General features: G+C 40.1%; 1 protein-coding gene across 1 annotated transcript; it reads left to right on the plus strand.

The window, feature by feature from the left end:
- The first annotated feature begins 1946 nt into the window (after positions 1 to 1946).
- Positions 1947 to 14003, plus strand: clu (clusterin). Its single transcript, XM_061811804.1, has 10 exons — positions 1947 to 2077; positions 7900 to 8058; positions 8174 to 8322; positions 9434 to 9604; positions 9772 to 9942; positions 10077 to 10293; positions 10377 to 10517; positions 10840 to 11066; positions 12185 to 12372; positions 13515 to 14003. Exons 2-10 carry the CDS (start codon positions 7944 to 7946, stop codon positions 13525 to 13527), a joined length of 1392 nt encoding a protein of 463 aa, XP_061667788.1. The 5' UTR covers positions 1947 to 2077; positions 7900 to 7943; the 3' UTR covers positions 13528 to 14003.
- Positions 14004 to 14118: the final 115 nt, after the last annotated feature.

Genomic DNA, 14118 nt, shown 5'->3' on the forward strand with positions numbered 1-14118 from the left:
TGGGGGGGCAAATTGTGCCTGAGGCATCCACACCACACAGGAAGGCTGGAGCCAAGATTTGAAGCCTAAAACTCTGTGATGCAGATGTCCTGACCAGTATGCTGCCTTGAATTTTAATGTGGGATATTATTGTTTTCACACACACACCCCCCCCCACCACCACCACCACGACCACCACAAAAGAAGCTATCAATTATGATATTTCAAACTTGTTTTATGTCTCCACAAAAGGCTTATAAGGCGGGAAGTTGGGAGTTGCTGCCATCTCGTGTCATATTTTACAATAGCACCCAGTTGTCCCTGTGAAGCGATGAAAAGTGCAAAATTGCGGTGGCTAATGTGCAGAAACAAGTTTCAAATTTTCTTTATGGAAGGGCGAGTGTGTGTGACAGTAAATTTCCGGAAAGATGAGGATCATTCCATTTCCTTTGCAAGTAACTCAATAATTAAGAGTTTCACTTTGTCGAGAATAAAAAAGGGGAAAAAAACACAAAGTGTTACATTAAAATGTGCAACTTGTTTGCTAGTGATCATGAACATAAAACCACCTTAGTGATAAATTAAGTGCCGTACATTTGACAAATGTGTTGTCCATCGTGCTATTCGTTATGTGTGTTTCAGGGCACCAACCACAGACAGCGCCGACCTTCCCGTATTGTTATTACTTGTCATTTTTCAACCATCTATGCATCATTGTGACTGTTTTCACTTAGCCTGCAAATTGGGATTGTAGTTTTATCTTTGTTTTATTCGTGCAGCACGTTTTAGGAAACGATTTAGTTACATTATTAAACGTTGAGTCATCTGCGTCATCATCACCATGAATCCAATGTTTGTGCACACTTGTATCTTCGCCTGCCAGTAAATTACGACATTTCTGGAAAGTCCTCAGACGCTTGAACGTAAAGTACGCGGGAGAACACTAGGAAATCGTATTCTCATTTTCAAAATAAACATTTCAGTGCGAGTGAAATAACACTTGTTGGGCATTTAAAAAAAAAAAGGATATTTACCGGGCTGTAAAAAAAAAAAGGGCACTGTCACACTCTTGAATGAAAATGTGACCCTTTCAATTTAGCTTAGTAAATGCCAAAATATTATATACACACTTAATTTTTCAAACATAGACCCTGCGCCGTTCTTTATTCTGGCTCATCCAGCATTTATATATTTATTTATTTACATATTTATTTATCAATTTATTTATTTTTTTATTTTGTTTGTTTTATTTAACATGGTTCCTGTGGTAATCATTGCACTAATTCAAACATATTGCTTTTATCAAATACGTTCATTGAAATGTATTTATTTATTCATTCATTCGTCTCATTAAATAATTGGTTACTGTATTTTTTGTAAATAAAAAGGTAATAAATACTTTTAAGGTTAAAATAAGATGTTTCACATTTTTACGTGCCCATTTAAGAAAACAAATGTTTTACTCATTTGGTTAAAAAAAAATACTTGATGCGATATGAGGAAATCATTTTTAAATACTAAAATAGAGTTTAATTTTATAATTAAAATGGGACTTTTCACATATACATTGAAACTGGTTTTTTTTTTTGTTTGTTTGTTTGTTTTTAATGTCATCTACACATTATCTAGTTTGCACGTCCATTTCAAAAAATCTAATGTGATCTTTGAGGGAAAAAAACATTATCCATGAATGCAATGTTTCTGTTTATTCATTCATCTATTTATTTATTCAGCAATTTTAGCATTGGTGCCTTGAATGTTTGCTTTACTAAACTAGATTTTTGTTTAATAAGTTGTGGTTTCACACCAAGGCCTTTTAGTTGGCTTTATCCGTTATTAGTTGTCTGAAACCTTTCACTGAAAGAAAGGTAAGCGAATAAAAAAAAAAAAATACCATGACGTCATGGCATGCCGTGACATACCTTTTATTTTGAAGGGCATTACCGGAAACGTCTTCCAGCATTGGGGCCAGCTGTGCGTTGCCGGTGAGATGAGTCACGTGTTTGCATGTCCCAGTTATCTGCTGCTGTATAAATAAGCGAAGCAGAAGGATGCGCAACAGCTTCAGACGTCCTTGGCTCTGAGGATACACAAATAGGTGAGTAACAGGTGCTTTTATTTTGCCTGGGGTCTCCCGCAACACAGCCTGCAAAGTAAACACTTATTTCTTATTTATTTGCACATGAATATGAGTGCAGCATTAATATGATTACAGCAAACACTGCGCAAACAGCTTGCGGTCTTTGCTATTTGCTTGCTTTTGTAAACATCACGACTTCAATGCTTTATGTAATGGTTCGGGTTCGTTTTAAAGGCCGACAAGCGGTGGAGGGAATGACGCCGAATTCCGGGCCACATGGCTGAACGGATGACTTGTTTGTTTTGCTTACTCATGGGCGTGGCCTGCATCTCTGGAGCAGAACAAGTGGATTAAAGTAGATGAAGTCAAGAAAAAAAAGGACTCTATCTATCTATCTATCTATCTATCTATCTATCTATCTATCTATCTATCTATCTATCTATCTATCTATCTATCTATCTATCTATATCTATCTATCTACACACAATAAAATAAATTTCATATTTACAATAGTGACAGTGACTGATGAGAGTTTGGGATATGGGGTCATTATGGGGGGGGGGGTCGTCCAACGATAACTAATTTTGGCGTTAGTGACTCATTAGTTGAGTCCTTTGGGTGCATAAAGCCACAGGCGTGTGAAACCAGGACATTATTATCCCAATTTGAAAAACTTTCTTTTTGAGAGAGAGAGAGAGAGAGAGAGAACAATAATGGCAATTTCAAAGTAATGACATGCAAAACTTGTTACCGAAATGGAGTTGAACTCTTTGTTTTTGTACTTTCTTACATACATTGTACATAATCCATCCATCCATTTTCTGAGTCACTTATCCTCACAAGCTTCACGGGAATTGTGCATAATATTACAAATAATGATTGTATTGGATCTCATGTCAAATCAAACTGCAGCGGTACCTAATAATGTGATCAATGTCTCGGTATTAAATTTATTTAATACAATTAGATTCTTCAATTAACCCAACTTGCACATTTTGGGGACCCGGGAGGAGACCTGTGCATGCGGAGAAATGAAGAACTTCAAATGTTATCTTATGCAGATACAGAGATGTTTGCTTTGGGTGTGCTGCCAGTTTTTTGTTCACTTTACGGAAGACAACTGAACTTTGTGGTCTTTCTCCAGATTGTTGCGTTTGCGTTCTGTGAGTTGTGTAACCACCGTCCGTCCGTTTTAATTTTAAATCCCGTAGCTCGGCCTCGGGAATTGTGAATCATTTCCCTTTTTCTCTTTGTCAACTGTCTCTGTTGAACTCTCCCACACTTGGGACTGCTTTTGTTAGCGTTGCTCAGCCCCCGACCCCAACAACCACACCACCACCACCACCACCACCACCACCACCACCACCCCCCACTTTGACCCCATCTCTGCACCCATCTCAGCTACCCTGCGGTACTGCCGCCCCATGTAACTTCAACTATACGGTACTGTACGGGACTGCTTCTTTAACTAATCAGATTTCTAATTCGCCCTCATGACGTCAGCATTTTCCCATCATCTGATTAGTTGGTCAGAGCAAGGTTTATTTGTTACAGCAAGTACACAACTTCCATCCATCCATCTATTTTCGGAGCCGCTTATCCTCACGAGGGTCGCAGGGAGTGCTGGAGCCTATCCCAGCTGTCAACGGGCAGGAGGTGGTGTACACCCTGAACTGGTTGCCAGCCAATCACAGGGCACATAGAGACAAACAGCCGCACTCACAATCACACCTAGCGGCAATTTAGAGTGTCCAATTAATGTTGGATGTTTTTGGGATGTGTGAGCAAACCGGAGTACCCGGGGAAAACCCACGCAGGCACGGGGAGAACATGCAAACTCCACACAGGCGACCACGACATGCACAAATTAATGTATTTAATAATAACTATCTAGTTGGATGGATTTAGTTTCTATTTTATTTGATATGTATTTGTTACATATTGATTCGAAAAGCACGAGATGATGTTGGTGGGCAGTTGTGTACTGCTTTACTGTGTTTTGTATAGTATTGGCGGTTTCTATACAGTAATTGCTTAGCCATTCCGGTATTAAGAGGAGGATTAAGGGGGATAAACCTCCACTGTGGGCCCACATACCAAATGCACGCACGGCCTGCCACAGGTTAGAAAACTATTCAAAATGTACTCCTTACTGCTGTGGTACTTGAAGACGCATATGGGAGTCTGCATGACTGGAAATAATGATGGGAAATGTGTTTTCCCTCCTCTGTGGTACAAATTTAGCTACCTGAGATGATTCAGTTGACATTTGAAAGCGGGCTCACTGAATTAAATGTTTGGTTTTGGATGGACGCTAATTACTACGGGCCGACTACGCTACTTTATTTATGTTGGTCATTGGTTTGGTGGTACTTGGAGAACTACAGAATGTAATTTTTTTTAGGTAGTACTTCACTTAAAAGATTTGACAGCCATTCGAAATTAAATCATCAATTCAACAACATTGTAATTACCAACCGCAGCTTTAGGTACTACTGGGAAGCAGTACAAGAAGATGAACTATTATTATCATCGTCATTATTGTAGTTTTGCAGTAGTTAGAAACTGCATTTTTTCATCTCTGAGAGTTGTCTGTAATATTTTAAATCCCTACTGTGATTGTTATTGGGAGATTTACTTGATGAGTTAGGACCACAGGTGTCAAACTCAAGGCCCGGGGGCCACATCCGGCCTGCACCATGATTTTATGTGGCCTGTGAAGGCAAATCGTGTATTGACTGCCATGATTTTTGTTAAAATATGTATCAAAATTTCAAATGGTGGAATGGTGTCTCAGATGGTAAAGCGTTGGCCTCACAGTTCTAAGGACCTGGGTTTGATCCCGGCCCCGCCTGTGTGGAGTTTGCATGTTCTCCTTGTGCCTGTGTAGGTTTTCTTTGGGCACTCTTGTTTCCTCCCACATCCCAAAAAACATACAACATTAATTGGACACTCTAAATTGCCCCTAGGTGTGTTTGTGAGTGCGAGTGCCTCTATGCACCCTGCGATTGGCTGTCAACTAGTTAAGGGTGTACCCTTCCTGCTGCCTGTTGACAGCTGGGATTGGCTCCAGCACTCCCGCGACCCTCGTGAGGATAAGTGGCTAAGAAATTGGACGGATGGATATCATAAATGATAGCATTGGCGATATTGCAAGCATATTTTGTCACCAAACGACAATGGTTGGAAAATCCATTACGCTTGATTTCTGATTTCAAAACTAGTTCATAAATTTTATGTGTGAATATGATGAGGCAGTTATGGTTTCGCAGTAATATCAGCCTTCAGAGGGAAACCGAAACTAGAATGTGGGCCGTGACAAAAATGAGTTGGACACTCCTGATTTAGGATATTATACAGTACTGTATCTAAAAAAAAAAAACAACTTCAAACTGCACATAAGTATATCAAAGAATTTTTTTTTTTTTTTTAACTGATGTGTCCCATCATAGCAGTAGGGTTGTTTTTTTTTTTTTTTTTTTTTTTTTAAGCATTATTGAGCTGAAAGTTTGTTTCTGTTTGAACATGATTGCATTGCTCCAAAGAAGGCCAGGTCATCAAACACATTTGTACTCTAATAAATACGCAAAGTGGATCAAAAGTGAACGAGATGTCCTTGTAGGGAAAGGTCACCCGAGTGCGCGTTTGGATCAGGGGGCCGAAGGGTCAGCGGAACAGACCAATCGCACGTCTGCAGAATTGGGTAAACAGAGAAGGAGCTGGCCGTTCGGGTTACGTAACGGTCAGCGGAAGGTCACACTTGGTGAAAGTCACACAAAACACTGATCTAAGGTCAGCGTGGGCGCGTGATGTTCTGGTTCCTTTCATTCACGCCCCACACTGTCCGGGATGACTGTGCAAAACATCTCAGTGGGGGTCACCGATGGTGGAAGACAATAATATGGAACCATGGAGAAATACTTGATTCACTTTTAAACTCATATGAAACTACCTCGGGTGTTTTTTGTATTTATTTACATATAAGTAATTAAAGCCAAACTGACACCAAAAGCATGATTTTTAGTATGTTTTTAATAAAAAAAAAATTAAAAAGGCAACTGGAATGGACCCATCTGTTTTTTTCGCCACACAACATAATTTTGAGGTATATGGCTTTTTGTAACTCCCGTCATGAAAATCCTCTCGAGGGATTTGTTTTGGAGAAGAAGCAGGAAGTGACGTTATCAGCAGACGCCCACTCAGGCGGCCTCGTGTGTGTATACCAGTTTTACCTGCGGCAAGGTAGCTCTGTTCCTTCGTGTTAGCCAAAATGCCGGCTCATTGTATTGCTGGATATTGCTCGAACACTCGGGAGGAGTTAAGAGGAGTGTTGTTAGTTAGAAGTGATCCGCATATCATCTAAATATGGCTCGAAATGGTACGGTAATATTTCCCCGGTCACTTCACTGGATTTTGAGATGTTCTCTTCTTCGAAAAGAGCTTTTGTGTCAGAAGGGGCGTCAGAAAAATCCGAATAAGTCCCTTTTTCATCTCCCATAGCAGGTGCCACTAGATGTTTTCAACGCCAAATGTCCCAGTGTCACGTCTGTCGATGACCTTGCAGGCAATATGGCTACTATTTCGATGTCGCGAGAGACTTCTGCAACTTCACGCATTCATGACACGCTCTCCGCCAATATTTATTTTTTCATATAGATATTGAAGTGAATAATGTTATACACTAGGTATTTTTCATTACAATATTTATTTTAGAATGTTTATCGGGATGTCCGTTGGGCTTTAAGCTTTTTCCTATGAAACATTTTTGTGTAATTCAGTTACCATTATTTTCATTCTATATTCCTGTAATATTTGTATACATTTCAGTAAGGATTCATATTTTTATCTTTAGTCAAGCCTATATCCAAGAAACGTATTGGGTATTTATTATTATTAATTGTAGTATTTGGTGAGCTTGCATTAATTTCCTTCCATATTTCAGAAAGATGGTTTTGTTTTTCAATTGTCCTTAAGTGTGAATGTGGGGGCTAGCTGTGACATATTAAACCTACGTGTACGATATCAAGACTGAGTAAAGCTTATTCCGTTTCCGAGAGTTGTAACAATCCTTATCAAAGTTACAGAATGTGTTGGCATAACGGGTTGTACGGACAGTATTTGACCTTGTGGGGGTCCAGGAGGCAGCACAGGACAATTATCTATATATATATATATATATATCTTACCTTCTCAACTTTGATTTTGGAATAGCATTAATAGTAGAGCACAAAAAAATCATTTTGAATTTTGCATTTTGAATGCCCCAACATAGTTTTTCAACGAATGAGCCATCGCTTGGCGAATCTTTTGCGAACTTAAATATGAGTCATGAGCAAGCTTCACGTGTTTTTTTTTTTTTTGATAGGGGGGGGGGTGAATTGCGTAATTAATGTATTTTAATGCCCTCACATGTGGGCAAGGAGCGCCACAGTCGCTGATGTACTTTCAACCGTGTATCAAATAGGACAAGTAGTCAAACAGACAAAGATAACATGAAAACCGTCACAAGGAGACCCCCCCCCCCCACAGTGAATAACAAAAATATCACAAAATTATTTTTTGTCGCTAACAGTATCTTTCAACCAAGCACTGTATGATTTTACATCAAAAGAACAGATCATAAACACATTTTTAGAGATGCTGCAATTCAATTTTTTTTTTTAAAAAAAGGGCAACAAACACCAATGGGAATTACACTTTATGTAATTTTATGACACGATGTCCTTTATTAATTTTTACACTTATGTATATTTGATCAATTTCACTTCATTGAACTTACTGCATTTGCAGCACATTGAGCCTCATCTCAAGTGTCTTTTTTTTTTTTTTTGGTCACACAGGCATTTGTCATCGACACCTGCTGGCCCTCGACGAGTCAGAGAGGATGTTAATGATGATGATGATGAAGATGAGGAAGGGGTCCAAGTCGCTGGCTGTGGTGGCTCTTTTTCTGGCCTCAGCCAACAGTTTGCTCCCTCCCAACAGTGAAAACCTCAAACGTAAGCCCCTTCGGTCAGACGTCAAACACAGGAAAATAAGAATCAATTTCACAAAGTGGGGATACAGGAACGCTTTTTTATAACAAGCCGTAAACGAGTTTTTTCTTCCCTGCAGAGATCTCAAAGGAGGGAGAGAAGTACCTGAATGTGCAGATTGAGAATGCCATCAATGGAGTCAAGGAGATGAAGAATAGGATGCAGAAATCTTCGGAAGACCACAAGAAGGTTTTGGAAGAGCTGGAGAAAACCAAACAGAAGAAAGAGGTACAGACAGTTGATTTCACCAATCCAGGCTCGGGTCACGTGTTACAGACCCCGCTAAATCGTAATTATTTATCTACCCCAGGGAACACCATTTTCTGTTCCAGCATGAATTAAGCAGGGTGCACACACACAACACATTAACTGTGTGTGGTGTGTTGAGATGACAAATAAATCTCCACACTTTTCCCCATTTCATATCTACTGATGCAAACCGGATGTCTGTTACAATACCAATACTGACCTGTAGGAGGCAGCACGTGACCACAGGACATCTAGACTACTGCAAAGTACAAAGAAGAAAAAGGAATAGAAGGTAGTTTAAGTTAGCTAGCTTGAGAAGCTAAGCTAGGTTAGGTATGACTACATTGCATTTGCAGTTATTAACTTAAATTTAAATCAGGGAGGGGGGAAAAATAAATCACTCATAACATAACACCACAAGATAACCACTTAGGTTAATCCTTTAGAGAAGGGGGGGGTTAAACTCATTTTTGTTGGGGGCCACATTGGGGTTCCCATTTCCCTCAGAGGGCCGTTATGACTGTGAAACCATAAAAACATTTAATTGCTTCATCATATATACACATGAAATTTATTAACTCGGTTTGGAATCTGAAATCAAGGGTAATGGGTAACCCACTCCCACAAAATATTGTTCAGTCGACATCCTGTCGATGTCACAGGATGATGCCAAACCACTACTTTTATATTAGCCAGTGTTTTAGCCCATCGAATAGAACCGCCTCGCTTCACTTATCATAGTTCTTTTGCGCCTATGCAATACTTTCATATAAAATGGGGGTTCGACATTTCACAATGATAACAAATACAGCGACGAGGCATGTTTTTCTGTAAATACTGTAATAGCCAATAGGTTCGGAAAAATATCTGCAAAAAGGTGAATGCACGTGTATCGAGCACAGGGGAACACAACATTTTTATACCCTGCTTTTAAGAATGGTGCCTAAAGATGTACTTGGATGAGTTTGCTGTGGAAAACTACATGACCCCTGACCTGAATGTGGTGGATGGATGGATGGAACCAGACCACACAACAGACTGAGTTTCTTTGAAAGCTCACAGCAAAGTAACAACGTTGTTGTTGTTGCAGGAGGCCATGCTGGCCGCTCAGGAGATGGAGGCCAAGCTGGAGGAACAGGAGGAGATCTGTAACGAGACCATGAAAGCCCTGTGGGAGGAATGTAAGCCATGCCTGAAGCAAACCTGCGTCAAGTACTACTCCCGCACATGCAGCAGTGGATCTGGGATGGTGGGCCGCCAGGTGAGAAGTTCCAATCTTATTGTTCAAATTAAGGTTCCTCAGGAAAGGGAGATTATTAATTAAATGTTTCTGTTTGGAATTCCGACAATGGACAAAAAAAACCGCTGAATCAGCAGTTCATTCTACTCTGTGTATTACATAATATAACAGTCTGATTTCCACTATAGTTAGAAGACCTGCTAAATCGAACATCCCCCTTCTCCATTTGGATCAATGGGGAGAGGATTGACACCCTGGAGCAGGAAGGACAACGCCAAAACAAAGAGTTCAGGGAGCTGGAGGACAAATACTCCGAGATGGCGGACGGAGTGGACGGAATATTTTCTGACAGTATGAAGGTAAAGTTTGGCTAATGTGTGGAAAGTCCACATTAGATTTTTAAAGCGGACAGCTTACCTTAATGTTTTACTGGATTGTATTGAATGTAGTGTTTCTTGAGTTCTATTTGTTTGGTGTTGGGAATGTTTTTCAGGTGGCTGATCACGTGCACTACAACCCATCAGTATTCGCTTTCCCCAATTTCTTCCCATCTCGCTGGCGTAGAAGCATTCACTCCCTCTTCCGTGAGCCTTTCCCCAACTTCCGCGGTTTGTTCTCCAACATGATGGGCATCGGCAGGAACCCGTTCGGCTCCTTTGGTTCCTTCGGTTCCATGATGGACTTTGACACAGATGTCCCCACGAATGAGGGTAAAGCTCTTGAACAATTATTTTGGATGCAATATTTTTGTGCCAACCTAAGCATTTTGGCCTGTTTTTGCGGATACCCATAGATGGGAGCGTGAACGAGGACGTGGTCATCACCAAACCTTACGGCGACGGCAGCATGACGTGCCGGGAGATTCGGCGCAACTCGGCCGGCTGCCTCAAATTCCGCGACGAGTGTCAGAAGTGCAAAGACATTGAAAATATTGGTAAGACCATTCTTGCCTGTAACAATCTTGATGACTTTTTAGTCTGGCAAAGAATGTAGAAACATGCTAATGTTAGCTTTGACCATGTTTCCATTAAAATGCACCAAAGAAAAGTTAAATCCAATTTTTACCATGCATTTTCCAAGCCGCTTACCCTCACAAGGGTCGCGGGAATGCTGGAGCCCAGCCCAGCTAACTATTGAGCAAAAGGCAGACCACACCTTTTAGTCGGGAATCACTGGATTGGATTAAAGTGAAATACGTACAACAACTCTTAGACTAGTAACTAACGGCGATCGTCATCTGACTTTTGCCTTCACAGATTGTTCCGGAAAGAAACCCCTGGAAGGCCCCCTGAAGCAAGAACTGGAAAGAGCTCTGGCTATCGCCGAGCGCTTCACTCAGCACTACAACGCTCTCCTAAAGCACTTCGAGGAGCAAATGTTCAACACCTCCACCATCATGGACCTGTTCAACAGGCAGTTTGGATGGGTGTCGTCTCTGGCCAACAACACCGACTCCAAGGACGGCTTCTTCAAAGTAGAGACGGTACATGTGGAATATTAGCTTATTTCGACTTCCACTGTATTTTATTGGCTCATTATTTTACATCTAGCAACACTGGCTGTTTATTATTATACCTCCCAAAAACTAATCAGCTTTTTTGGACCTCAACATACAATAAGTCGCTCATCAAGACTGTAAGTCTTATCCAAAATGGATCGACTTTCCTTTTATCCCTACACACAACACCCATTATGACGCACGAAACACATATGTTAGATTTTTTTTTTCTCATTTCATATTTATACGTGCCTCCGACCGAAAAAAAAAAAAAAAAAAAGGTAGATCCCACTGGCTTGACACCTATTTTTGGGAAATTTGGATAGAGAACAAAAATGAACCGTCACTCCAGTCTGAGGTCAAGCGTGCTCTGGAATAGGTTTTCATCCAGGATGTCTTTGTACGTCCTGATTAAGTTTCCCAATTCCATAGTTGACAAACATCCCCACAATGTGATGCTGCTCCCAGCTGCTCCGGGTGGTATTGGCCAGGTAATAAGTGTTCCCTGGTTTCCTCCAAACATAACCTCTAGCATTTACGCCAAAAAGTTCAACATTGGTCTCATCACGCCAAAGAATTTCATTTTTTCACTTTGAAAGCCGTTCAGATGTTTTTAGGCAAAGATGGCATTCAATTATTTTTTTTTAAATCTTTGAAATACTGTATCTAATTGGCGTGGGGAAAATGTTGCTTATGTGTTAAATCATTTCTATGGTTCTTCATAATAACCAGGGAGTCAGGGGAAAATGACGGGGGTATCCTCCCAAGGTTGTTGCCATTAGAGCTGATGAGCATACAAACACAAATGGCATAAAAATGTTTTTCCCTCCATCTCTTATCTCATTTTGAACACAATGTTCTAACTGCAGGGTCATTCAGCTCTGAACCAGGCGCATGTGGACTTTGCAACAATTCGTTCAGATACTTTTATCATTTTTCCCTCCCACCCTACTATCAAGTAAAATGTACACATTTGAACTGATTTAATAAGCTTAAAAGTTGGAAAAATTAAGCGCTTGAAGAAAGCATCAGACTGCTCTGGTTTTGCTGTCAATAAAAATCCAAGTTGAGTAGAAATATATATATATTTTTTGTCATTGGAGGTGGTCACCAGGGACCCGGTGGAGAGGCCCGGTGAGGACGCCGAGCAGCCTGACACCAAGGTGTCCGTCAAACTCTTCAAATCGCCACCCATGAACTTGAACGTACCCGGTGACATCCCCTGGAATGACCCCAAGTTCCCTGAGGTGGTGGCCCAAGAGGCTTTGGACCGCTACAAAGACATCACTGTGTGAGTGGCCTGCATCTAGTGTAAAAATGTTAGATTATTGCTGTTGTATGTTTCAAAAAATATATGTACAGGGGAGCGTTTGTTTCCGTGATTAATCCGTTCCAGAAAGTCAGACTAAAACTGAATCCTTCAAAACTTGAAGCAGTGTTTCCCATAGAAAATAACACCAATTCAATTAATTAGTTCCAGACACACAAAAATATTAACTAAATACATTCTAAAGAGGAAATATTGTGAGATATAGAAAATATAAAATTAATGACTAAATGTATAGATGAATTTTGAACATCACTTTCACATTTATGGAAGACTTGATTGCATATGAAAGATGAGAAGAGGTGTTTGTTTAAAAGGTGAATCTTCCATTTTCATACTTTGCTCCAAGTTCTTTCTTGGTTTCTTATGGCGTTTCTCTTCTTTGTCAAAGGCACTTGGAACTTTCTTTCAACCCCGCGGTGGGTTATCGACCAGTCACACACACAAAAAACTCATTTGCGCTTTACTCGGCCTTTGATTCTGATGCATGAAAATTTACTAAGCATCCAATCAGATTGCAACTATGCTATACTCCATGGCATGGTCCCTGGGGGTTGCATTGATATTTTAAATAATTTACAATGACCACGTACACCTGTCCAACCTAATTGGATAAAGTACAACATAACGGATCAAGATTTCTGCTTTCACACTGTCAGAGAGATACTGTATTATGTACCTTCAATCTCATAATGAAAGCTGTTTTCAACATTTTGGCTACCTCATATACATTTATGAGAGTCAGCCCCCTTTTCAAGTATATCCACTGTATCGGGTGTGGCCAAAGTGCAACCCGCGGACCACATTTGACCTGCTCTATTCTATAATCCGTCCCACCAATAGATTTGTAATATTTGTTGGATTAATTTTTTTCCTCTAAAATTAGTTTTCTTGGGTTTTTTTCATCATTCAATTCTTTCCTGTAGCAGTCCCCCCTCCACCACTAAAACGTGGTTATTGTATTCATCAATCTCCATATTGTAAATGACTTAAAAGAAAAACATTTTATCAGAAATAATTTGATCTCTGAAATATGAGGTTGTTTTTTTTAAGTATGCATGAGAAGCTCCTCCTTCCAGTTCTAATTCTCAACATTTTTTTTCCAGCACCGCCAAATAGAGGATTTGTGCACATTATGCTTGATCCAAACCCACCCTGGAGCGACTCACTGATTCCACCGCAAGTCCACTTAAGACCTGCTTCTGCAAAGCGACAGTTTAATCATTGTAAGGTGTACTTAGATGTCCTTGTCCTGCTGGAAGAGAACAATTTAGTACATGATAGTCTCTAGAAAGGCCTTTTGTGCGCGTGTAATAATAATCCTCCTGCCTGGCTTTCAAGAACTGATCCTACTGTTTGTTCTCATAACCTCTCTTTAACACCTGCAGATTAAACTGATCCTTTACTGCAACCCACCCAGTACAGTACAATATAAAGACAAAGATTTAAAAGCAATTCCCCTATAAAAGTTATGCTTTGAGTTTGCACTTATTGAACCATCAGTCCTATTATGGTTCACTTTGAGTCCCTCTAAGATAAACCTTAGCGATACCTAACCAATGTGTAGAGAATAAAAAAAAACCTTTTCAAAGCCATTCTTGTTGTAATTTCAATTGTTAACACCCACTTATTTTTCTATATTGCTTGTCCACATAACAGTTGTGATATATAGTATCCATCCATCTTCTTAGCCATTTATCCTCACACGGG

The sequence above is a fragment of the Syngnathoides biaculeatus genome, chromosome 23, assembly GCF_019802595.1.
Source record: "Syngnathoides biaculeatus isolate LvHL_M chromosome 23, ASM1980259v1, whole genome shotgun sequence".
Taxonomy (NCBI): Eukaryota; Metazoa; Chordata; class Actinopteri; order Syngnathiformes; family Syngnathidae; genus Syngnathoides; species Syngnathoides biaculeatus.

Coding starts and splice junctions, on each gene's coding strand:
- clu (XM_061811804.1), top strand. CDS start 7,944: ATGTTAATGATGATGATGATGAAGATGAGGAAGGGGTCCAAGTCGCTG. Junction 8,323..9,433: donor AAACCAAACAGAAGAAAGAG/GTACAGACAGTT, acceptor TTGTTGTTGCAG/GAGGCCATGCTGGCCGCTCA. Junction 10,518..10,839: donor CAAAGACATTGAAAATATTG/GTAAGACCATTC, acceptor TTGCCTTCACAG/ATTGTTCCGGAAAGAAACCC.